General features: G+C 51.7%; 1 protein-coding gene across 1 annotated transcript; it reads right to left on the bottom strand.

Annotated features, from left to right (window-relative positions):
• Positions 1–11996: 11996 nt before the first annotated feature.
• Positions 11997–21436, bottom strand: LOC128271586 (retinal homeobox protein Rx). The gene is made up of 4 exons (XM_053009172.1): positions 20490–21436; positions 15763–15898; positions 15173–15669; positions 11997–12324 (listed from the first exon to the last, which is right to left on the bottom strand). The coding sequence occupies exons 1-4, from the start codon at positions 21434–21436 to the stop codon at positions 11997–11999; spliced, it is 1908 nt and encodes a 635-aa protein (XP_052865132.1).
• Between the last annotated feature and the right edge of the window lie 1769 nt (positions 21437–23205).

Genomic DNA, 23205 nt, shown 5'->3' with positions numbered 1-23205 from the left:
CCCAACATGCAAAGCTACAGCGATACGGTGATCCGTCGGGTGAAAATTGCAGTGCCGGGATGTTGATCAGTGACGCGACAGCATAGTTTTCATCCTTTTTGACCCACATTGTTACGTGTGCAACCTTTTGTGGACCGTTGGGCGGGAGAGAAGTGAAATTGTCGCGTGTTTAATTTTATGCCGAATCGGCGATGATTGATTGATCGCATTGCAATTGGGGAGACTTTTGACTGCTGACGAAAAGAAAATGTATCAATTCAACACAAAAATATAAATTCACCATAATTGATTGATTGTGTTTTTGGTTATGCTATGGAACCGTGCAGGGAAAACAACTATTTGCGTTGATGGAAAATTGGGACAAATACAGCTTTTGTTGCACATATTGTTGTTGACCTTTGATGGAAAGGTTTAAATAAATATCCAATCTCCAACGGTTTACATATTTATGGTTGGTCTAAAACATGTCCTGATTAATTTTATTCTCTCGCACTCATTTCACAGATTACAACTATTCAAATACTATATTCTTGAAACGATATGCAAATAGTTGAAATTTTTATCCTGTTTCCTAACTCCTTTTAAAAATTGACTCGTATAATTACACTCGTAATCATCCCTTTGTAATAATGTAATTTGACCCTTAGTAATAATAAAATCAATGTAACGGATTTGTTTCGATTTTATATTACACATTTCAGAACTATCGCATAGTTTATTTAGACTTGCACATGGTATGTTGAGACCCCCGCTGATAGAGCAGTCGGTAGTGCTCTTCGCTGTCACGCAGCTGGCCTGGGTTTCGAATCCCGGGATCGATTGTCACTCAACCGGCCATGGTTTCGATTCCCGATACCGGCGTGATAGGGGGGTTGGCGCGGGGCTAACAATCCCGCCCGTAAAAATGAAATGTTAGAGAGAGCACCAGAGATTAACATTGTCTCTGGTGCAGGCCAAGACCGCGCAGCGGTTGTAGAGCCAAATAAGAAGAAGAAGAAGACATGGTATGTTGAGATTATCATTTTTGAGTTTTTTTTCTTCTACGACTCAACTGGCGTTCCTGCGGAACTGCGTACGGCCTGAACGTGAAGTTCGATGTAAGATTCGTATTCGTTTACTGAGAGATTTTGCTGTTATTGAATAACTCCAAGTGATTTTGGCAGTTTGTAACGCATTACAATATTGATGTGTTTCACTTCTTGAACACTGCCTGTTTTCGTATTGTCCGACGCTCGACTGTTCTTGGGGTTCGACTTGCGGTACTGCACCGCAACGGGGTCAACGGGTTCCGGGTTCGAGAGCGGAATGTAATAAAATCACCATAAACCGCAGCGTTCCAATCGACGGCCGTGCCTGTAAATGCTGCAATTTATGTTGGCTCTGGTTTTCGGAGCAAAAACCATCAACAAACACCATCGAACGGTGGTTGCGAACCGTTCCGGGATCATGAATAAAGTATCAGCCGATATGTGCTCATCATGTAAGAGTTGCCCCTGACTCTGGAAGCTCTGCCGAGAGCCGGGCGGCCCGGCTTGTGGCAGTTTAAGTGGGCGACGAACTCCGTTCGGTCGATTTTTGGTTTGGTTCCGTTGCGGCGGCCGAATCCGGCCACCAGTCCCGGGTGCCGGGGACTTCACGTCATGGAGCGGAGCGACGTCATAACGTCGGCTGTACGCCATTCGCCTCAGTCGCAATAAGCTTATTCACGGCCTTTCGAAACTTCTTTGCCGCACGCCGTGCCAGCCCTGAAACACGAAATCGGCCAACAGCCGACCGTGTCCGCCGATGGTGACCGGAAATGGATGGAAATGGAAATTGTATTCGTTATTTCGGTAGCCGCGTGATGTCGCGCCGCGCTTGGCTTGGCGTGTTCGAGGGGCCCACAGCGACCGCAACTCGGTTCATGTACCAGTTTTCGTGCATCCACCGAACAGCATCACGCTTTTGGCGGAAGAAAAACGGAGCAAAACAATAATTGATTTGTATGCAAATGCGAAATTTCATCAGCCTAGGCACCAGATCGTCGAGGGCGTTTGACGTTCTGATGTCGCTCCGCGCGGAAGTTCCCTCTTTTTTTCGAGCGGGATTCGAGTATGTTGCGGGTTTGTCAGTGCTCTTTTGGCCCACTCGGACACGGACACATGCACGGCACGGGGCACCCGCTTTGGCTGGAATGTTTAGCGTCGAAAATAAAAAGAAAAAGCGGTAACATCGCGACATTTGGACATCGAATTGGGCGAAAGGCAGCGACTGCCAAATATTGGCGACGGCGCCGATAAGTAAAACTAACACGTGTGTTTGGACCGTAGGTCCGCGCCGGTGGCATCGGTAACAATATTGCCGGTACGAGCATGTGCCGGCGACACGGTGCGACACGTCGAACCGACGCCTAAAGCCCCGGGAGTGGCCACCACCGTTAGCGCAACGGCCCTGCTGGTACTGGAGAGAAAATGCGGGGCGAAAAAACGGGAAACTAAATCGAATAAGTCCAATTTGTGCATGATGCTGACGATATGAAACGAATCCTAGCCCGGCCGGCCGGGTCGGAGGCCTCAGTCCTCTGGTCCCTCCCGGGCTAAACGCTTCTCGTCGTCGAAGCATTGTCGGATTAGGCAGACATCCATATAGCGCTGCGTATCTCCATTATGCCATTTACATTGCGCCGTTGTGCTGGGGCACATGTCGTTTGGCACCGAGCGATGGCGTAGGCTCCGAACCGGCCAGGCTGCGTTGGGCGACTCGTCGCGTTATGTTTGTTGTCGTCGTCGTGCGCTGGCTCCGGCTCCGTCCGGAACGTTCGCTCGCTTGCACTCCATAATATGCAATGGACGGGAAAAAGGCCGCTGCAATGCCGCTGCGGGCAAAGGGTGCTGCCTAATCCCCGCGGGGACGGCGTAGACAGAGGGGGGGCTTTCAGCCTGCCAGGATGACCGAAATGGAGTGAAATTTGTTTTAAGTGTTGCGCCGGGTTCCGGGTTCCGGCAGGGCAGGGAATGGGTTCAGGTGCGCAGTGGTGTGGATTGATTTAATGGAACTCTTTAGAACGTTCCGTTGGCGTGGTCCACACGCCCAAGACGTGTGGCGCGGACGTGATGTGCAAGGTTCAAATCATTTTCAACCGGTAACAACCATCGATGGTCCGTGGCTCGATTCCGTGCCAAACGGGGCACTAATGAACGCATGAATGTTGCACGGCCACCGGTCCTGATTGCGCACGATGTACGACATTCGGCCGGTGGCCGGCCGCATCACCGTGAGAGCATCAGGTTTCCGGTCGGTCGATCGGCCGGCCGACCGGCCGGTGGAGATGGATCCTCTGTGTTGCAGCACCCGGAGCCGGAAAGCAACACTTTGTCCGAGGGTTCCGTGAGCCATAAGTAGACGGGTATCCCGGAACAGGGAACCGTCGGAATTGTCGGGCTCGATGGTCCTCGCAAGGCCGTCACGGTGACTTCCGCGAGACTTCGGCAGGATGTTGCCCATTTTTGTGCGTTACGTTACTGGGACGGCTGGGCCATCACGTCGAGTGACATCTATAAAACGAGCACAATTACGTCCCGGGATCGCATGGGTGGCGCTAAAAAGCTGATTCCCCGTTCGGGTGATCCTTCGGGCTCGACTTCCAGTAGGGTCCGGTCGGCCCGGTGACCCGGTATTGGTTTTGCACTCCGCTTCATAATGCAATTTTGTCGAACCATTATCCCTTTTCCCATTGCGACCTATCTGTGTGTATCGGATCGTACCGGCTGGCCACACTGGCTGTGTTGGCACTGTGTCGTTGGAACCCTGCGTCGCATCCGGAAGCACTCTAGCAGGACCGTGCGTTAATTTCGTGCTAAAATAAATTAATTCTAAACCGATATTTGATATACACTGGCTCGTCCATTCGGTTCGACTGCCCACGACACGGCCAACTTTCTGAGCCCTTTCGGACCTCGATTGCCAACAACGACGGAGTGCGTTTCAATTAGCGGCATGTCCCTGTTTCATCAGCGCCACCGGGAGAAGTCCCGATCGGTGGGCCATCGGGGCTGGCAAATGGCTAAATTTGAAACTGGTGGTTTAAGTCATTTCGCTCGGAGCGGGCTTTTGGGACCCCACCCTTCCCGTGTCCACGCTAATGAGCTGCCGCTTCAGCCCTCAGAAAACCCCGCCCGTCCGGCCGCTGGCCACTGGCAGTTTAGAGATTTTCTAAGCGAAATCACCATTCGACCACTGCACCAGTGTCCCGTGTGGTCTGTGGCTGCCGATCATGGCGGACGCCCCGGTGGGGACCGGAGTGTTTATTTATTTTTTGTTTTTCGACGCTTTCGACGGAACCTTCTGGTCCGATGTCTGGTCCGACGAAAACACAATAAGGCCAGCCGATCGGCGACGACGACAACGACAATTGTCACAATACGTAATTTAATTGAACTGCACCAATTTTCGATCATTCGGCAGAGAGAATTTAATTTCCGGCCAATAAATTAAGGTGCCTCGTTCGGCGCCCGGTTAAGCAGCCTGGCAGGAGCACTGGCAATAAATGAATATTGCTCGCAAACCCTCCGGCAGCCCCGTGAAATTGGTCCATTTCGTGAGCTCGGACGAATCGTGGGATTGTGGTCGAGCAACACGCAAAGTGTTGAAAATACGTGCAATCGCTAATCCCGCGCACTTTGTTGTGGCACCTGGAATTAGTCGAATTCCCGCAATTGCCTGCGTGTTAGGCAATTGAGGTCCTCCGTTCAGCAGATGAAAAGCTGGCGGTTCGATTGCGTTGGTCTGCATTCTTGACGGTTCGAACCCGGGTATCCGGGTTGAAGTTTAGCGTGATAAATGTGTGATTAAGCTCGATTGGTTAGCAACCGATATGTGTGCCAACGCCGGCTTTTGTTTGCCATAAAATATCTTTCTAATTTATATTGCTGTTGATCCGCCCGATTTCCGTTGATGAAAGCCGTTGCAATTTGACACAGGCCTCTTTCCCTAGCATTTTAAATTGGTCAATCGTCATCGTCACCACGAATCGGTTAATTATTTGCAGATGATATCACAGGTATCCATCGTGGAAACACCGACAACAACGTGGTGCAATTAAATTAAGAACTTGTATGTTCAGAAGTAATCCAACTGATATTCTTGGCAAATAATCTGGCTAAGCCGATGGATTTCTAACGGTGATGGTTCTCTAGTTATTTCTACATGACACACTGCTGCTTTTTGTAATTATAACAATCCACCAATCCTTACGCAAACCTGTACAGATTTCCCATGTACCATAGGTGTTTCCCACATTCTGGTCGACGAACCTATTAGCTGCTTGTCGGGGGCTAATACAGGCTCACACTCGTATGTACTACAAGCAATTTGACAAACGATTGTAGCCAAATTTGTACCGTAGCGTGTGACTATCCTGTCATATGACCGCATAACCGAAGTAGACCCGGCACTCCCATGAAGGTTTTAGCACCAGGAATGGCAGGTTGATGGAATTGGGTTTGTTAGGGGGCAGAATGGATGTAACCGACGTGGACCCAACGAACCAAAACGATTCCGCAAAGTTTCAGTCTGGCAGTGAGTAGGGGTTTATCGTCATTTGGTTGTCGTGTGGAACCGAACCCTTTTTCGTCCGTAACCCATACGGTTGAGGATTTGGTTGTAACGCTGGGGTGTTGTTAAATCAACACGAATATTTTTCTATACATCGCCTCGTTCTTTCTGCTCGGGGGGTAGAGTCTGGATCGTAGTGTGTATCTTATTTTATGTTTGAACTCACGCTGGACATTGGCCTTCCGAACCAACAACAAAGTGCTGTCTTCAACTGAAAAGCTTTTTCCTGACGAGTTAGAGATTCGTGGATTCATACGACCTCCGTTCTATGACGTCAATCCAATCTCAACTAATTAATCACTCAACCTTTCATTACAGTATTGGTCATCAAATACTGTTTGATGACTGTTAGTTTTTTAATTCTGTATGTTACCATCCCTTTTTACGACACACAATACTCTTCTTTGCCGGAACACGCACCATGATGTAATCAATGGCAAATCAACGTCAGCAAATCTGAAACCGTATCAGGGTCTCTCACCTTCAGCTTGCGACCTGGAAGATGCATATTTTCGTATCATATTCACTTACCTCAATATTTACACAGAACATGGAGGGCTTCCTGGACACTGTTTGCCAGCAATATGCGATGCAGATTTTATTTTAGATTTTTCACAAATTACAAAACACGTGATGTTCCGTAGCTTTATTGGCTTATCCTAGACCTCTTCTGCACGTTTGTAACCAACTATCATAATGCTTGCAACTTAAAACGTAACCTAACTAAAAACTATCCAAAAAGCTGTCACGTAAATCATTTCATCTAACTATCCTGTACATTAGCAAGCGGTTCGGTTCGGTTTGTCGAACCGTTTATCATTATCGTATAGCGCCCAGCAAAGCAACTTAATTAGATGCCGATTTTACGCGCAGAATCATCCACCAACTAGCGACAGGTCTTGGGTAGCTTTTGATTATTCTGCTCGTATCGCCACGCTGCCACACTGGTGTAATAAAAATCTAAATCCTAGAGCCTGCGACGAGCATCCTCACACGGACTGTGTGTTGGCCAGAGTGCTCTTGCAACGCGGAACGAATAAGAGGCGGAGGTTCAACGGTAGGTTTATGAAATCTGTTCAACACTTATCCAGATCTCGTTTCCGGGCGAACACCCGAGGACGAACCGGGCGGTGCCCGAGGTGCTCCTACACGTGTTGTGGCATTTATTTACATATAAACAAGATTTAAACAATTTTACTACTTTCGAGCATCTGTGCGGGGAGGGAGGAGAGATCCGGCCAGACCGGTCGGCCGGTGCACACTGCCATGGAACGGAAGCTTGGCACTACGATTGGCGAACAGAGCACAGGGTGTACTTGTCGGGTGGGGGGGAAACATTGCATAAAAATATCGCAAGACAAGCGGCGCGATGGCGGCTGTGTAGTGGAGGCCAAATGCAAATGATTAGCTCACATGGAGAAACTACACATCGATGAGGTTTTCTTCGCAGATAGCTGCTGGAGAACGCTTCCTTGTCCTTGCTTCCTCTAGTCCTCGCTCCTGTTTGTTTGGTTCGTTTGCTCTATCAGAATCAATTTACATATCCTACAAACCGAGGCACAGCAAGGCACCTTCAGATTTGTACCCTGTTAACCGCGCGCTCCATTACGGTTCTTGTGGGCTGTTTTTGTAGGGTGTTCGCAATGGGTTCTCTCACAGGGCCGAAGATCAGACAATTAGGGCACTGTTGGTGGTGGCACACAATTTATGTACAGCTTAGCTAGCTAGATGAACAAAGTTTGAGAACAATTTTTCGTTACCCGGGCGTTACCCGGGAGATGAGCCGGGTTGATCTCTTCCGGGAGAGCTTTAAATAATGTTGCTGCTACCTTAAAAGCATTATCGCACAGTTTTTGGTCCACTCCCTGGCAACAGTTGCAAACAGTTGAGCCTTTGAACCCATCAACATTCTCCCGTCCAGGGGACACACTTCCCTTACACTGCTATCGATTATTAATGGCAAAGTCGTTTCGGTCCTTTGTTGTCCTTTGCCGGGACCGGGTGGAAGCGCTGAGTGATCTGTGTGTTGTTCGGGGGCCGTAATACCTCACGCTAATCAATAATGCAGCCTATCGTACGTAATGTAAATATAATCTAACTATGCAAATGGCATGTTTGTAGGAACTAATTGCATTAAGGAGTCTTGGCTTGGCTTCAGCTCGGGGCTCCCATTTGTGTTTTAATTGCAAATTGCTTCTCCGGATTCTGTACATTTAACTTTGACTTACGAACGCGCGCCCATCACGGCATGGCACTCAGGAATTCGGGCTTTGTTTTGTACATTCATTTTTCGCTGCAAGTTGCTCGAACCATTTATCGCAAACATTCTGGTCCCCGCAGTGTACTTGTCAGTCTGACCGACTCAAGTAAGTTCTTTCCGAAAGTTACTCTCCCCAAGCGTCTTCGATCGTTGTTTGATGTTTTTGAACTCTCTGGCCTTCTGGCGGGGCCACACGAACTAGCGTTTCCTGTCGCTATCGAATCAATAAATAACGTGTGTGTGCGCGCGCTGGGAGGAGTGGACTCCGGATGAAATAAATATGGTATATATTACACGCCACGGCAGACCTATTCTGACACGGCTCATTGTTGGGTATGCGTTTTATGCGTATTTTATGTTCGTTCGGTGATGATGCTGAGAGCAAACAGGGGTTCACAACGTTCAGAGGATGAGCCAGCAGCAATTGCCCGGCCCCCCGGGGGTGGGTGAGAGGGACCGATGATGATCGGCACGGAACGGTTTTGGGGCGGCACGATGCGACCAAACAATCATCCATTTCGGGCTCCATTTAGGGCGCTGCTTTTTGGCAGCGAAAAACTTCTCACAATGAAAACCCGGAAGCGGACCTGCGGATTCATGAAAGTTCCCTTCATTTCGCACAACACGCGGTTCCCAAGCGCTGTTCCCATTTAAGGGGGAATCAGGGTCGTGAAGCATTAAAGTTGATTTTTTCTGCCAAATTTTTTTGTACCAGCCCCCTAGGTCCCTGGGACACGTTCGGTACCGCCTGAACCCGCTCGACGGCGAAAGTTCGAAGTCACCTGCCCGAAGGGGAACTGTTGCGTATTCAACCGCAGCCGCAAGTTGTTGAAGTTTCGAAGGCACGCTTTGCCGGGTCCTTTGGCCGGGTCCAAACCGGCGCCCAAGCAACTCGGGCGGAGACTGTTTGCTAAAGATTGCGGAGGCCAACGAAGGATGTTTTTCACCTCAACAAACATCAGAGTTTCTCTCCGGTCAGGTCATGGCCTGGCCCGGCCCGAGACGGGACCACACCCTGCCATGCGTGCGTGATGGAAAACTTCAAAGTCATCAAATCAAGTGTAGGCCGCGCGCGCCCCGGGACCGGGGACCTTTTTCTTCGACCCGGGGCTTCCGCTTCCGGTATCGGGCGGCTGAAGTGGCCCGGCTGCCGGGTGCCGAAGAGGCCACACGCCAAGTTAATTAATGAAACAGGAGGTATCCATTTCGGTGGCTTGGTGGCAGGGCAACGGCTTCCGTCCTGGAAAAAGTCATGCATTTTTTGCTAGTTCAAGATTCAGTTTTAACACTTCTCACGGGCACCGCCGGCCACCGGTGTCTGGTATGGCCGTGAGTATTACGAAATGGAGAATATTGGAAGCGACAGCCAGGGCAGCTTCCGGAAGGATCGCGACCCCAAACGCTTCAATGGGCCCATAATGGGCTTTCCCATTATTTTACCTCCGCACGTGTATCCTTCGGTTTCGGTGCTTTAAGGTAAGCAAATAATCGACCCAACTGTCCGCTTTTGGGGCAGGGCACCTAACGAGGTGCAGCAACAAAGCCACCAGCCGATTGAGGATTGAAGCGGTTCCGATCGAGCAAAGCGGCCAGGTTCTAGGCCATCGGCTAACGTCAGCTTCCGGAAAGGAGAAGATTACGTTTCGGGCCCCGGTCCCGGATGAACTCAAATCCAGGACCGTGTACACGGGTAAGCTAGAACGGTCTTCAATAGCAGCTGGACGAGGTGAGAAAATCTCGGCGAGAACGGCGGCGGCGCCCACGAGCCGAAATGACCGACTGGAAGCGACTGGTAAATGCTTGATTGATTTGGAAAATGAATAGAAAGCGCAAGCAGGGGGCCAAAAACAGAAGGCATAGAGCATCCCCTTTTCACCATCCGAACCACGCCGGGACTTTCCACGCCGGGAGTTTTGTGGGTGCGCCTCGTACGCTCGAGTGGTCCCGATCGCCGCCGGGCAGGTACGGTTCGGGAACGCTCAAATCCTTTCAACCAGAACCAAAGGGGCCAAGGAAACCGTGGGTCAAACCAAATCCCAAACCAAACAAACCGACGTCTACTTTCGGTCTGTTTCGGGGGTGAAAATTTATCCGACCTTCGACAACAAAAAAGTCCTGGAACTCGCCAAAAAGAACCACGGCGCACCCGTGAATCCCATTTCGTGGCAAATTTTCGAACCAAACTTCCGAAAGTTCCCCCGACCGTATCTGCCGACCGGACGGGGGGCGGGATGGATTCGATTTCGATTCAAAGCCTTTTCCACGGGGTCAGAGTTTTCCACCTTCTGGCAACACCGGGGCGCCCTTTTCGGGTGGCGCCCTCTAGCCGCTCTAGTGTTTAATCGAATTTAATTTATTTCTATTTTGATTTCACGTTATCAGTCCGAGCCGGCGACCGCACTTCTGAAGGGTCCGACGCGTCAAGGGCCACCACGAAGCGCACCACCCGCGGTGCACCACAATTTAATGTGGCACCAGCGAGGATACGCATTTTTTTCCCCGGGTTCCCATCGATGGGTTTTATTTTGCCCTGCCCTATCCTGGTATCCGGTTCCCCCATCTACCACCGTGACCGAAATAATCGATACCGGCACCGGCAGACCGGCCCCCCGGCCCCAGTGTGGTCGATCACATCAAATGCGGACAGCCGCCGCCGCGTGTGTGTTTTTCGGGTGTAGTGGGCAATCTCGGGGCTCGGAAAAAAAGTTTGACCGGAAAAGTCGGAACCGCGCGCGCACCGGGTGGTGTCGATAAATCACGGCTCCCGGGCCCAGACCCACCACCACCACAAGTTCGGCCAATGGTTTATTTATTAGCCCCAGTGTTCGATGGAAAATTTTTGCTTTACAGCGCGGCAGCGCCCGGTTTGTTTTATGGTCCTCGGGCAAAAACCCCCTGGAATGAGCCCTCGCTGGACGGCTTGAAGGCTTTGAAGAGCCGATCAAACACTTGTTGTTCTTGAGGCGGCTTCGGTCGGGACACTCGACAAACGAATGGCCCCCGCGGCACACGGTGGAGATGTTTGCCGGCAAAAGGTTAAAGTGTTACTCACCGTGCCGGGACCTTTTAAGTCGTTTGATTTGATTAGACCGGAAAAAAGGTTGCTCCACGGCGGTTTGGCTCGCGGAGTGTGAAGTTTTGGCTATTCTTTATCTTAGCGGCTGATGAAGATGGTCCGTGGCGCCATTCGCCTTAATTCTAATGGGTTTCTCCTAAACTTCTCCTAGCTGAAGGGCCTCCTGAGGGCGCGCGCAACAGGGCGTTATTGGCGCACTACCATCTTGAGTGGGAACCTTTTTTTTAGGGCCCACCGTCGGTCATTTACCGGCACTTGGGCCATCAATATGAGGTTAATTATTCAACGCGCGCCACATTTCGCGCTAAAAGGATGATTTTTGTTTCGTGGCATTCAGGCTGATGAGTGGATCCTGTCCGGAACCGGACTACTGAACCGGCTGATTGCGGACCGACCTGGATGACCTGGACTGGACTCAATACCGCTCATAACTGTGTACGACAATCTGGTGCTGGTCCTTGTTGCTTGTCGAAAGAAAGCTGCTCCACGTCTGTTACCTCGTAGCGCCCGAGGTGACAATCGGATCTGGGCGACTTGGCGTAACAAACGCACAAATGCTGAATAATGAATTGCGTCTCAAGAAGAGAGTTTGCTGCCCACGGCACTGGCCCTCCAGAGAAGGGCGCGGATACGTGAGCTCTGGGCCCCGTAAAAGGGTTCGTCCTTATGGCGGCGGCAGAAAAGAAAAGCGGGCTACCGGGAACCGGGTCCCAAGCAAACATTCTCTTCCGCTGATAAAGCGGTTAGCGCGGCTGATAAGGGATACCTCCACCTGACGGCACAATGGTCGCTTTGGTGTCTGATTATTTCGCAGAAGGTTGGGTTGATTCGTGGCCGCACGTGGGTTCGATCCGGTTCGGATTCGGCAACCTGAAACCGGGGGGACCACCGGATTAGGGACCACCGGTCCACGGTGGTTCGAGAGAGAGAGAGGTTAGAAATGCCTAAACGACTCGAACCTTGAACGGCCAGGCGGCGGCGGCGGCGGGGGAGCGGGAGCGTGCGTGCGGGAGTGCGGGAAGGCGGGGGTTGTTGCTGCTGGTTGTGAACCCTTCCTGATGCTCTCGATCAGGGCAAAAAAGATGGAAGTACGTAGCTGTGGGTGACGGTTTCCTCGGACTTTACCATACCTAACGAATCGGCGTCATCCACGCCGACCCCGGCCGAACACTGGCCCTGCTGGGGCTGTGCCCCTCCCGGCCCTCCTTGCTGCTGCTGCTGCTGCGTTGGTGGTGCTTGAGATTGTTGCGCAGACTGCGGGGGACCGTAATGTCCCTTCATCGACGGGTCTTCCAGCTGGTGACAGTTACCGTACTTGGGATCGCCATCCGGATTGTAGTGCACGTCGACCGAGTGGATGTACTTCGCGTCGTCCACGTATTTCCCGTTCGTTAGGCTGTGGTCGGGCGAAAGCAAAGGCGTAAACGTTGGCGTTAGTATCAGTGTCAAATAGGTCCCTAGCGCAAGTCACACACAATAAAAGGAAACGAAGATCTGGTTTACTGGCCAAAAGAACTCCATGCTCAGGGCTTATTTCAACCAAAGAGCAAACCACCCGGCGGTTTATTAGCAAGGACTTCTGTCTCGATTGAATCAACGTTATGTCGCCGGCACCGACTCCTCGTTAGTTAAACACCAGAGTTCAGGGGGCTGGAAGCTGAAACAATTAAACTTATCAAGTTGCATTTACTTCAGCATTAAATTGAACAACCGCCCGGTGATGCCGATCATGAAGAGATAGTTTAGGGCGGCAAGGATAAAGTTCAGCCGGAGAGTTGACTTACAAAGGGTATGCTCGAAAAAAAAACACGAAAAAGAAAATCCAAGGGAAAAGTTTCCGCTTCCCAAGAGGTTCTCATTCACCCCCCGGGCTGCCGTACTTGTCAACAGCGCTTGAGTTGCAAGAGTCTGGAAAATTTTAATTATCCCTACTACCCGCCCCGACGGCGACTCTGGCGGCACACCTTGTGCTGACGGCGCGACGATAAACTCGGAGGTTAACTGGGAATCATTTACTCAAGTGTCATTATCTGAAGATGCCTGCGGAAAGCCAACCGCCGGCGGCGGCGGCGGCCCGTACTCTCGACATTATCACCGGGGGCATTCCGATGTTTCCGATCGCCACGGACGCGCCGTCGCGAGTTTACAGATCTCGAAAACTTTCCTCGCCAGCTGCAGCCCCAAGTGTTGCAAACGTCAAAACATTCCAGTTGCGCCAGGTCCAGGTGCGCCTTTTTTGCCCCCATGTTCGAGGAGTGCAACTGTTACTTTCTTCGTTTGTTGCAGCCGACCGAGCTGATTGTAGTTTGCAGTTTGCGAGCCCCGGTGCTGTAATGAAGCATCAGAAGGTCCTGATCACCGGCGGCCTTCCACTTCAACGGTTCCACGTTTCGGTTTCAGCCTTGTAGGTGTTTGAAATGCAAACAAAGTTTCACAAGACTTTCCAGAAGAAGTTCCGATGGTTCCCGGTTCCATGGTGGTCCCTTTTGTCCGATGTATGGTGCCACCGTAGCGCCGCCCGTGGAGGAATCCGGGCCGGGGTCGTCAACCCGACGCCCAGCTTTTCCCCAGGAGTTTCCAGGAAGTTTTGCTGCACTTTGCAACTTTGTTTTCCCGCCCCGTTATTTACGGGAACAGTGTTTTGCGGATTTTTCTCCTGCTTCGGAAGGAACCTTCACGTGGTGGTTGCAGCGCCGAAGCGCACCGAAAAACGAATATGATGGATGCGAATCCCGCTGCGAAGAAGCATTTCCGAATATCTACTCCCGACGTTCGGGAGAAGTCTTCCGCCAATTTATCGATATCCAATCGGGCGAAACTTGCACGCGCATATCGATTATTACCGGGATGCGCCGGGCCAGGGGTCCGGGCCGGTAGGGTTCGCATAAAGTAAGGGCATAACATGCTACAACATTTGCCGGTTGTAAGCGAAACGAAAGTTTTGCACAACCCATCCGACCTGCCGGGCGCAAGATAAATGGATGCGCCTTTGCAACGCCCGGTGGCTTCGGGTTCTTCAGGTTCTTCTGCGTACAAACCGTCGAAAGGGCTCGTTCTTTACGAGGTCTTCGTATAGAGTGTTGCTCAAGTTTCGATAAAATTTTTGCTATTAACTATTTCCCTGCCCCTTTATGGTTACGCCAGACGTGTGATAGGGACCGACGTTGCCGACGGCGGGCCCAAGAACATAGTCGACCTTAAACACCGGTTAACACGTGCTGGATGCAGAAGGTGGGCACGATGACAACGGTAGTGAGATCTACATGTGATTTTTATTCCGAGAATAGAAGTTTCTAGACGCCAAAGGTATCAATGATCAGTTTCTCAGAAGTTCCAATGGTTTCGTTTTCGAACTGAATTCCAATTAGTACTTGCTAGCACTGGACATTGTTCCATATGCAAGCAAAAGGGTTCTATTTGTTCTTTCTTGAGATTAAGCCTTTGAGGAACAGCGAGGAACTTGTGGTTGCATCGTAATGCTACATGTCGGATGACCTCTGGGGAGCTTTCCAGAAGTGGGCGGGTTAAGACAATGGTTGCCCGAAGTAGGCAACAACATCCATTCTCCGTTGTCTCAGATGCTCACAAATCAAACAGGAGTTTTCAGGAAACCGAGCACAGTGTAAAGTGCGTAACTATTCGGTTCTAATAGCTCTATGTCGGGAAAATGCTGCCTCGTGGACGTAGCAGATTCAGGTCAGTCAATAATCCACCTGCCAACCTTACGTCAAGTTTGCTCAGCCAGTCGTCGTTTGTTCGTCGCTTCCATCCATCGGTTGGCCGATGAGTTAGTATCCCGGCTGGCTAACCAACTACGTAGCGATTAGCCGTGCCACGCAACCGTCGTGCATCGGAAGCCCACCCCGAATCGGATGCGAAGGAATCGCCCGCTAGATGCAAATTGTCTATCGTAACAAATGTACTTCCGATTGGGATACTGGTACGGTACGGTACCACGGCCCGGTGAAACGGAAGTCCCGATGAGGATTCTTCACCATTTCGCCAAACGCCTTTGCACGGACAGAGTGCCCCGGAGGTCTAATGGGAGGCCGGTGTGCTGCTGCTTTGGCTTCCGATGGCCGGTGACGACAACCCGAAGTGGCCTCCGGACGGGCTCCCGGGATAAATACGTCTCCTGTCACAGCGGATTGTCTCTAAATCTCCGTAAATAATCGGCGGAATTGTTTCATTTCCGATTGAAACCAACCACACCGGGGAATGTTGCTGGGTGGAATGTTACTTACCCATCCGGTAGACCGGCCACACAGTGCGTATCGAACTTGTCGTCCAGCGACGCGTAGTGGTCAGTCTTGTGCCCGTGATGTACGTGATGCACGTGATGGTGGTTGGCGTGGTGCGGGTGCGGATGGTGCTGATGCTGTGGCTCGTCGGCCCCAGGACCGGAGTCCCCGACGCCCGGCCGGGATGGGCTGCCGTAGTCGAGGTGCTGGGTCCGCACGGGAAACATGTGGCTCTCGGGCATCGGGTAAGTACCGTATTGGGCGCTATACCCGTACGGGCTGACGGCCGGTGACAGCAGATTGATGTGCGGCCCAAGGTCGTACGGGGCCTGGTACGTGGACCAGCTGTCGACACTTCCCGGCGGCGTTACCGTTGCGGTCTGCGGGAACTGGGCGAACGACGTGCCGATCGGGCCGTTCATCGGGGCCGACGGGCTGTTGTTGCCGAGGTACGCCGACTTCCGGGGTGGTTCCCGTTTGCGCCACTTCGCTCGTCGGTTCTGGTGATGACAGCACACGGGTAAGCGATGGTAAGTAAACAGGGGCGGAAAAGGGGTGGCCAGTGGCTTAACGGGGACGGGGCCAGTTATTACCTGGAACCAAACCTGCACTCGGGACTCGCTCAAGTTGAGCTTCAGGGCCAGTTCTTCACGCGCAAACACGTCCGGGTAGGGCGCCCGTTCGAATGCATGCTCCAGCTCCTCCAGCTGGAACGAGGTGAACGTCGTCCTGAAACGACAGAGCGAGAGAGAGAGTGAGAGATATGTTGGAGGAATGCTTTGAATGTCTACTTCCGCAGAGACCATTTACAATAGCGTAATCCAGTGCAACATGCAGAGTCAGTGCCATCCTGGGGCGGATGTAACAGTCGGCGCCCGGAGGGGCTCAACAGAAACTGAAAGAACGGGCCGTTCCCGGTCCCGAGCACATCAATAGGTTGAGGGCTTCATCTCGGTCTGCGTCCAGACCAACACGGTCTGCGTCCAGACGGTGAAAGCCACAAACCCGGCAACCCACAAAACAATAGACAAAACGACGCATTATGCTTCGACACAGAACCGCCGAGTTCCGGTATCCAGCGTGCACGTGCCACGCCGGAGCTGGAGCCGGAACCTGGGCCAAGGTCTGGGCTGTCGAAAAATATGGCCAATAGCATTCCTAATCGCATTTGGTAGCGCAGGGAGCGACTCGTGGGAACCACCATGCGAGACGGGTAAGATTTGTGCCGAGACATTGGCCACTTTGGTTATTTACAATCGCAAACCAGTTCAACCAGTTCGGATTGTGGTTTGGGAGACTGGGTGACTGGGTGGAACACGTCTTTCCAGGAGCACCACCACATCGCTACACGGAAACTTGATAATAACAACAATATTCAGGTCAGTAGATCTTCCTCGTAGGTCGGTTCCGCAGCAGCAGCAGCGGAGGACGGCTAATGAATACAAATGCTCCGGCTCCGGTTCGCCGGGAGTGCGGGTGCGGGTTAGTGAATTAGTTCGATTCTTAATGTAGACCCGAAGGTCTGGAAGCGGAGCAGTGAAAAGGATTTTGTGGACCCGAGTGCGGCATGCCACCGGGCCTTCCGACGGCCACGTCTCCGAGGCCGTGTTGTACGAGGTCGTGCATGAAATTTTTATCGCTCCTCATCGGGATGCTGCTCCGGTTGCTGCTGCTGCTCGGGTGTTCCCGTTTAGGCCGGGACACCGGCACACCACTAATTAGATTGGGCCACCGTGACGTACTTGCCGTCTTTTCTCGCCCATCCGAGCTCAGGAGTTGGCAGGCTCCGATTGCTTTAGAACGGGATCAGTTCAAGATTTGGGGCTCGATTGGTCTAATTCGACTTTATTGTTGGGGTCGGTGCCGGGAAGGTTCGGGTACCGACCGACCCAACTCGGCTCATTTCTTGGCCATTGTGCCCTTCGTATTGCACCGTTTTTAATCTAAGGTGCGAGCATCTACTGCACTCCGAGATGCACTACCCTGCAGGAGCTTAACGGTGCAGTGCCTAAACTTGCGATTACCATAAACTGTGACCGTGCCGTACCGTCGGTAATGCCCTGGGGTAGAATGTTTAGTGTTAATGGTGAGCCAGCAGCGGGTATTTATTACGCCCCGAAAAAAGGCGTGCGATTAGTAGTTGGGCGCCTTCTGGGTGATTTGTTCCCAAGGAGACCGTGTGCACAGTGGACAGCGCATTACCGGACTCGATTGATTCTATTCAGGTCCGAACCGAACCGGAAAAAAGATTGATCACAATAGATCAATCCAATCGCTACCTCGGGATCCCGGTGACGGTGAACCGGGTTTGGCGAATCGGGTTAAGGGGGACAGCAGACGCAGTGCCACTTGACCTGCCCTGATACCTATTTGGTGCCTTTGGAATTGAAAAAAAGAGGAGAAAAAGGACGAAGGTGTAAGCGACCGAAACACGTTTACATATTCCGGCCGGTCCGGCCGACCTCAACGGATAAATAACTTACACTTAATCAAGGTTTACGGACCCGGCCCCAAACCCAAAAAGGGGCCACAAGAAAGGGCCGTCAAGGGCGTCCCGGCATCGGGACTATTTTCGGACGAATTGCTCCATTGTGGCGCTGCTGATGATGATTACAGTGTGCGGTTGTGTTGATGCACAATAAGCGCTCCGTGAGGTGTGTGCGTGCGGGTTTAATCGGATAAAGCCGGGGACGCGAATCAAGCGGTTGTTGGCAAGCGCACCCACTGAATGGGTGATTAGGATTAAACAAGTGCGTCTATCAAGCACTGCACCGAGGACACTTCGGGTGCACTTCCGAGCGCCGCCAGACATGACCTTTTTTAAAAAAACAGGACCCCGGACTGCCCGGGTCGATGACTCGAGTGGATGCTACACGAGATCCGCACAAAGCAAATGGCACATCGAACACCACGTCACGTCACTTGACGAGCCGTCCAGAGCCGGGCCCGGTTCCGTCTGTCGGTCTTGTTTTGTGTGGCCAGTTTTGACATTTGCCAGTTGTTTTTCGATCCCATTTGCGCTCCATCCGTCAGTAGGCCATTTTTCATGTCAAAAGTGGGACTGGTGCTGGTGGTATTTGCCAGCCCGCCCGGAATATGCTCAGTCATCGGAAAACGCTTTAAAGCCCACAGGCGGCAGGCCACGAGCGACCGACGGGGATGATGATGATGATGATGAATGTCGATAGAATGTGGCCACCACGCCGTGGCCGCTTTTATTTTCGCATCTTGTTTTCCGCTATCGTTGTTGTTGTTTTGCTTTCGTACACTTCGCCATTCGCGGCCCATTAATTGGGGCGCGAGAAGCCATTGTGATTGTGGCGCCGCTGTTAAGTGCGTGAAAGTGCGTAACTTTTGCTGTGTGTTTCCTTCGATCGCACAATGCACACCCATTACGGGGCACATTCTGGGGCGGGATCCGGAATTTGGGATCATAAACAATCCGCACGAAACGCACACAACAGGCCAGGACTCGCCAAGGTCCAAAACTGCACACAGTATCTAACACGCGGACGACTATGCCATTAGGGCCGAAGGGACCCTAAACAGTGTCACTAACAAACTTAACGGAGCCCTTCAAAAATACTCCAATTATTGTAACACATGGAATCTTTAAATTAACGACACAAAATCTGAGGCGATATACTTTACAAGATGCACAAGCCAACGTCGAATCCCAAGTCGTTGTTTAAAAATTAACCCCGAAATGTCATGGAAACAATCAGCAAAATATAAGGCTGGCCAAAAAGTCTTAGACGTTTTTCACGATAGATGCCTTTAGTGTTCGATATCTAGTGAAGTATCGATCGTACAGTTTCAAGTTGAGGCTCGTTTTAAAGTTTATAGACGTTTTATTATAGACTTTAAAAAAATGCTCTCATTGTTTTTTGTTTGTTCCATTCGATTGTAAGTTACAGGGTATTAACAATGGAAGTCCAAAAGGAATTAAATCGAACTATTTCTTAAACGGATGGGTGCTGGGGATGAGAACTGGGATAAATACGACTGGGAAACCAATCATGGCCATAGCTTGGTGAAGCATCTTAACCGGTGGTTAAACCAGGACTCACGGCCAGGAAGGTTCTACTACTTGGTAGGACTTGAAAGGAATTGTTTATCATGAGTAGCTTCTGTGTGGCCAAACACTAAATTCAGATCTCTACTCTCAAGAACTGCGCCGTTTGAAGCTAGTGATTGATCAGAAACGACCAGAATCGCCCAATGGAAGAGGTTTTGTGTTCCACCAAGACAACGAAATGTTGCACACGTCTTTAGTGACTCGCCAGAAAGTTCGGGAGCTTGGTTGAGAAGTTTTAATGCATCCAGCATATAGTCTGGACCTTGCACTAAGCGATTGAGACCTTTTTCGCACATTACAAAATTTCCTGAGTTATGGAAAACTGAGATCAAAAACATATGCATATTTGACACAAATCGAAAGCATCGAAATCGAAAGACAATTGAAAGCATCTTAAATAAAGTTATGAAATTCACGCAAAAAACGTCGATTATATACTTTTTCCCCAGCGTTATTTTTAGGAATACTCCTTGATAAGCGTCTAACCTTCCACACGCGAAAGCATAGGTTTCAAATGTGAAAAAATATTTCGAGGGACATACTGCTTCATCAACAGAAAATCCAAACTATCAATAAGAAACCAAATCCTTATCTACAAATCGTTAATCAGACAAATCATGTTATACGCGGCTCCTATCTGGCCCTGTTGCGCCCAGACACACTTTTCCAAACACAAAATTTTCAAACAATCCAGAACAAATTTCTAAAAACCATCCTCAACCTACCACAGAACAACAGACTTTCACAAAATGGGCAACATCCTCTCTTCCACCAACACTTTGCAAAGTTGACACAGAGTTCCCATCAAAACAACAGAATAGTTCAGGAAATAGGACACACAACTACCCAACCTGCTCAACCAAGTGCAAATTAGTAAGGAAATAAGCCAAATAATCTTAAGTTAGCAAGGAAACGACTAGGTTATGTTTAAGTTACTTTTAAAACCAACCACCGCAGGTTTTTTCTTGTACAAAGTTTTCCTGCATCTACGTCTCCAGCCACCAACAAAGGTTTAATAACAAAAAATGCGTTACCACCAGATTAGGTCTCAAATTCATATTGAGGAGAAAAAACTGTACCCATTAAGAGCCAAACTTGCAAAATATACTATTACTACTACTGCTACTACACAACAGCCGAAAACACATTCCGTCGGTCGGTTATCGATCCACGCGGTCCACTGAAGTCCCTTGTGAGGGTCCTGTTTTTAATCTGTTTCGATCGACCGACCAATCTCCTTACCTGGTTTTCTTTTTCTTGATCCCGTTCGGGTCGTTCTTCTTCTTGTCACCCTTCTTCCCGTTCCCGCCCGGCCCATCGAGCCCGGCACCGCCGGTCGTGGTGGTCGGAGTCGACGAACCGGACGCACCACCGTTAATGTCGTCGGTTTTGCGGGGCTTCGGCGCCCCGTTCATGAGGCCCCGCTCGTCGACCACCACCATCCCACCCGGGCCGGAAGTGGCCACACCGAGCTGCTGCTGGGAGCCGGGCGGTTGCTGCGGCGGTGGCGGTGCCGGCTGCTGGAACATGGCGATCGTCGTCTCGTAGTCCAGCTTGCCGCCGTTGCCTGCGCCGCCGCCACCGCCGGTCACATACTCGATCTTGGGGCCACCGGGCGACGACGAGGACGAGGTGCAGTAGTCCAGCCGGCCGGTGTTCCCGTTGTAATCTAGGGTTTTAACATACTCGAGTTTATTGCCGTGCTCGCCGTGGCCGGCGACGGGCAGCGCGGTGTAGTATTCGAGCTTACAGCTGACGTACTCCATCGGCTTGTTGGCCGGGCCCGGGCCCGGTTGCTGCTGGTGTTGCTGGTGTTGCTGGTGCTGCTGGTGCGGAGGTCCGCAGCCGCCCGGCGGGGAGTACGAGCCGTCCAGCTTCGTGCCGTTCGGCAGATGGTGGTACTCCACCTTGCTGAGGTTCGTGTAGTCGATGCTCTTGTAGCTCGGCGACCCGGACGCCCCCAGGATGCTGGTCACCTCCGGTAGGCGTTGCTGTTGGCCACCAGCACCGCCGCCACTGCCACCGTCGTGGGTCGGCGAGTGGCCCAGACCCATCATCACCTGAAGGTTACCGTGTCCTCCCGCCGACGGGCCCACGTGAATCGGTTTGGCGGCGGCGGCGGCCAGCGAGCTGAGCGTGTCGCTCGTGAAGTCACCGAAAATCTGGTCGTCGAAGGTGGACGCTTCCATCGCTTCGGTGGCCCGGGCTGGTTTCGACCACCCGTAAAAGTACGTAAATAACACCCCGACACCACGCGAAGTCACTAGAAGGTAATCCGGAACGGGAATGGATTTAACTAATTAGACACACACACACACAGACGAACACATTCTCCTTCTCTCACTCGTCGTTACACGGGGAAACATTTTCCGCACCGCACACACACACATACACGCCAGAATGCACTTCAATTCGATTCCCAACTTCTTAAACTGGCGGCGATGACTTCATGACTTTCCGATTGTCGGTGTCTCCTCAACCACACGCGTCCTTTCGCGCGCCACCACACCTACGCCGGAAGGTGGTGGTGGAGCAGGCTGTCCACTCCGGGGTCGTTCCCCTCACCTACGTCCCCTCCCCACCGGCACAAACACTCCGGGATTAACAACTGGCGTCCGCGGGGCGACGCGACCACCGCGCCCAACAACAACAACAACTGTAGGACTGCGGTCCCAGGACGATGACGAGGACGACAACCGGCGACGATACCCGGTCGGGTCGGATGCAAAATTATCAATGAATTAAATATTGCGCCTGATCAGCTTTTTATACCCAATTAAGCCCAATCAAGCAGACTCCGCCCTGGCCGAGCAGAGGCACCCTGCGGCGCGAGGGCGATCTGTCCCCGGGCCCGGGCGCGTACCGTGGACCACCGGCAGCCATCTTTGTTCCGCTCACGACCGGCGTGCTCTGGTGTGTGCGTGTTTCCGTGAGATCGGCCAAGGGGCGGAGCTACGGTGCGGATCCGATCAGATGATGCTGGTGGTTGAGTCACTTACGCAGGGTACCCTCGCTTGCGGGTCCTTCGGCGCCGCGAAGGGCCGGCGCGCACAGCATACGCTCCCATAAGGGTCACGTGTGCGCGTTGGGAAATCTTAGGCTGTGGGCTCGCGGTTCGCGCAAAGTATCTCGGGTCGGTCGGAACCGGGACGGGTCAGATGGTCGGATGTGTGTGCGCTCGGCTGTTAACCTCTCGAGCGCGTTTGGAAGGGGCCCTCATACGGGCGAGCGCGGTGACTTATGGACCAAGGGTCCCATCGCCTTTTCCCACACTGACACTGCGCGAGTGCGATCGGCCACGGGATTTCCACACGGTGCGCCGTGCGGTGCTGGTGTGCTGGCTGGACCGTCGCCGTGCTTCCTTCCTTCCTGAGTCGGAGCAGAGGGGACAGTTTTGCATTTGGTGCGGGCGTGATGTCGGCCTCTGTCGGTGAAGGAATCTTTTTTCCGCGCCGTTCCACGACGGTGACCACGATGCAGGGCGTTCGAAATCGTGCGGGAGCCCGGTCGAATCCGGAAGCCCGGGAATCGCGGGAATCCCGGATCGCCCCAGCCGGGCACTTTAGGTGCGACCTAATGCGACGCTGCGTGCTGGTGGTACCATTAGATAATGGTACGGTTCGAACCCAGGGATCTGATCCGGGTTGTCCGGGTGAGCCTTTTCCGTGGTTTAGTCACGATGATGGCACGAACTGACGCCTTATGGTAGGATACCCGAATTACTTTCAATCTATAAGTCAAAGGATGATGCCCTTAGTAAAAAGGAAATGCGTTTTATTTTTGCATAAACTTCTCGGATGCATACGTCTCGGATGCAAACGTCAAAATTTGATTAATTTTGTAAACAAACCGTGTGCTGATTACAATTGCAACTGTAGCAGCGAACCGTCGTTATATATTTCTACACAGTATGTCTTTTAAATAACGAGGTTTTCTTACGAGTTAGTAACATAAAAAG

This window comes from Anopheles cruzii, chromosome 3 (genome assembly GCF_943734635.1).
Source record: "Anopheles cruzii chromosome 3, idAnoCruzAS_RS32_06, whole genome shotgun sequence".
In the NCBI taxonomy this organism is placed as follows: Eukaryota; Metazoa; Arthropoda; class Insecta; order Diptera; family Culicidae; genus Anopheles; species Anopheles cruzii.
This window is presented reverse-complemented; position numbering and strand designations above follow the sequence as displayed.